The sequence below is a fragment of the Limulus polyphemus genome, unplaced genomic scaffold (assembly GCF_000517525.1).
Source record: "Limulus polyphemus unplaced genomic scaffold, Limulus_polyphemus-2.1.2 Scaffold2125, whole genome shotgun sequence".
NCBI lineage: Eukaryota > Metazoa > Arthropoda > Merostomata > Xiphosura > Limulidae > Limulus > Limulus polyphemus.
This window is the reverse complement of record NW_013667735.1, coordinates 127,504-131,048: the sequence shown is the minus strand read 5'-3', so window position 1 is coordinate 131,048 and position 3,545 is coordinate 127,504. Positions and strand designations below refer to the sequence as shown.

The 3,545-nt window shown below is 32.8% G+C and overlaps 1 protein-coding gene across 1 annotated transcript in view; it reads right to left on the bottom strand.

The window, feature by feature from the left end:
- LOC106466023 overlaps window positions 1-3,545 on the bottom strand; it is a 121,520-nt gene that overhangs the window by 35,973 nt on the left and 82,002 nt on the right. The window contains exon 33 of the mRNA XM_022393985.1: window positions 955-1,106. Coding sequence (XP_022249693.1) covers window positions 955-1,106 — 152 coding nt within the window. The remainder of the gene's footprint in view (window positions 1-954; window positions 1,107-3,545) is intronic.

The window sequence follows — 3,545 nt, the reverse complement described above, 5'->3', positions numbered from 1 at the left end:
GATGGTTTGGGGAGCTGTTTGGGTTGGTGGGAGCTTAGTGGAGAGCATTGGCAACATAAATTTTGCTAAATACGTCAAAATATTGGAGGAAGGACTCTGGCCACTTTATTCCTCGGGTTTTGTGGACAAGAACACAACGTTGTTCCACGAAGATGGAGCACCGTGTCACACTGCTAGAAACACCCAAAAGTGGCAGGAAGAAAATGGTATCCAGAAGTTGCCCTGGCCAAGCCAATCTCCTGACATGAACCCCATCGAAAACCTCTGGGCCACACTCGACCGGCAAGTCAAGAAACAACCAAAAACCAACTTTGAAGTGCGGTCTACTCCAAGTTTTGAAGCAAGAGTGTGCGAAACTCCCACAATCTAAAATTGACGAGATGATTCTCACAATGTCCCAAAGGATCAACGAACTCCACGAAGCGAAAGGAAGATCTAGTGGATATTAATTAAATTATAAATATATCAATTCATGTGAATTCTTTCTGAAAAGGTGGTGTCTATTTACTTGTGACCACGCTGTGTATAAATAAATGTCAAAATGTGTTTTTTTTTTGTGTGTATATATATCTGTTCCTTATACATTTCCACATTTCTTGATCAATCAGCACCAAACTTGACACAGTGATACAGGATGACATGAGGAAGATCATGATGGGGGTTGGACTACTCATCTGATTTTATATTGATAGAATTCTTGAAAACACTATGTCTTTCTTTTCAGTATTGGTACCTTTATGAATTTGTATTGCACTTTTAAGGTTTATTATGTTAAGAAAAAAAAACAGAAGCATAAATTTCCTATCCTTTCTAACAAACAAACTTATATTTCACCCGTCCAGCAGACAGATACTCCAGCTAGTAATGTCATATAAAGCAGCTTAACAAAAGAAAATCTATATGCACTACACGTTAACAGTTTTAAGTAAATTAATTAAACAGAAAAAAATTTACCTGAAAATAACTTCAAGTGGAGCTTGATCACTGCCTCGATTTGTACACTCAAGGAATATAAGTAATGTATAATTGAGCAGCTCTTTAGTAATGTTCAATTTATGAAGATTGACTTTCTCTTGGGCCAATGTAAACTTTCTTGAGATATTTTTCTGAAAGACAAAAGTCACTTTTTTTATAAAGGTATTTGAGTGTAGAATATACAGAAATGGAAATAGTTATGGAAATGCACAATGATACACATTATAGGGGTCACAAACAATGGGTAATTGCAACTAAACTGTTAATGCATCATTAATAAAATACATTATTCCATTTAGCCAAGTTGTTTGACCTTCTCAATTTCCATAAAAACCCATATAACCTTAATGATATTCATATTAGGACTCTGGGCAGGCCAAAATACAGTTGTAAGTGTTCCATTGGTCCCTTTTCTTTCAGATATTTCACTAAATTATATGTATGGTTGGGATTACTGTCTTACTGGAAGATGAATCTCTGTTCAAAAGAAAACATCTTGCTCCTAAGGGAATGACATAATGGGATTAAAACCTGTTTGTTACTGTCAGAAGTTAGGTGTCATTGATCTTGTAGAGACTTCCAACACAACTGGCTGACATGCAGCTTAAACTTATACTGGCCATCCAGCATGCTTCACTGTAGTATGTACATTGAAGTGATCTTTTCTCCTCTCTTACTTTAAACAAAGCATCATTTAATGATGCCAAATAATTTAAATTTGTATACATCTGAAAGAGCATGCTTCTCCAGCTGACATCCATTCCAGCCTTTTGGTTTGGTTTTTGAGTAGCCATACATCCACTCAGACCACTTAATGGTTACATTTTCTTACTATTCTCAAGAGAACATTCACACCTGTCCTTACAACTAGGTGATTTGTAAGATCTGTATCAAATTATTATGCATCACTTAAATACCATACCCCGAGTTGTTTAGCATCACTTAAGTACCATACCCTGAGTTTTTAGCATCACATGAATACCATACCCCGAGTTGTTTAGCATCACTTAACTCTCTCAACATGGGCTCGGTCAATTTTACTGACCACATGACCTCTTTATACTCGATTAAAGTCTTTATAGATTTAATACTTCTAGCTTTAAATATAGTGTATGTATATTTTCACGAAATGTGGTAGTATTTCAGTTCATATTATAAGTCTTTCACATATAAAAAAATAATATTTTTTGTGAAGTATTTTTAATAAAATAAAATAAAGATTTGTCATTAATATAATGAGCATTTGTTTTGAATAGTCCGTGTGCAAAGTAATTTTTATGTTAAAATAAAAAATACTTTTCCTCATCTCAAAAATCTCAGATTTCCTTTGTGTAATCTGAAAACATCCTAAATGCATTTCAAACTTTTTTTTCAGTAAAACTTTATAGTTTATCTGTTACTTTCTCTATCCTATCTCAAAACAGGATCTGTCAATTCTACCGACCTCGTAACCACCAAAAAATAATCGAAATTAACCTAAATTACCACTTTTTTCTTTCTAGAATGACTTCATATTGTAACATAAAACTACATTAATTTATCCTAAGTAGATCTAAGTTCGTAACAGTATACATCTGTCTATAATTAGATTTTATTGTTTTATTGCCCTTTGAACCATGTTTAACTACTATCTGTGCCATTATAAGTAGTAAATCACTCAGGGAACATGCAGCTCACGTTATGCTTTCGAATTACATTACCCATGAGCTGCTTGCATGTGTGTACCTCTTGAACCATTTTAATTATATTATTATTATTACTTATTTTACCTAATCTAGTTTTAAATAACTTAAAAAAATCCATATTTTTAGGTTTTAGTTACTTTTATAATAATAAATAAAGTACTTACCCAATCTTCTTTTTTCTTGCTCTCAGGTTTTCGAGGAGAGTTAACCCTAATTTTATATTCTATAGATAGTAATGCATTTAATAATTTTTATTTAATTAAATAATGCACCAAAGAATATAGACTAATAACATGCAGAAAGTAGACAAATTTACTTACCTCTCAAAATTTTCCTGGCTTTCTAACTATACGACAAGAGCCATTACAAATTCATCCAAGCTAGTTGTTAACTTTCCCATGGGAATGTTGCTCGTGCTCTGAATGAAACTGACATTTAACGGTTCAACACATAATGTTATACAATACGTCATTTGATAGATGAAAACCTTGACTTTCTATTGGTTATAGGTAATGTATAATGAAACGTAAGCGAGAACTATTAATGAATTGTGAAAAAGAGGATGTGAAAGGTGGGTGTGGCAGGAGGGGTCTGATTTTCTATTCGATAGCTCTGTAACCAAACAAAATTGAAGACTATAAAAATTAGGGTTTGTTTGAGCAATAATGATTTTATAGAGAGTATTTTATGTTTAATTTCGTATTTTTTTTAGGGACGGTGGATAAAATAGGGATGATGACATGCTAAGAGAAAATGTGTTACGTGGGTCACACTAGTGGAAATTCAGAATTTTTTTAAATATTGCCTTGTAGAAGTAAGAACTTAAATCTTGTATACTATTCTAATTGGTATAACATAAACAAAATGTAGTTTAATAAAATTTTG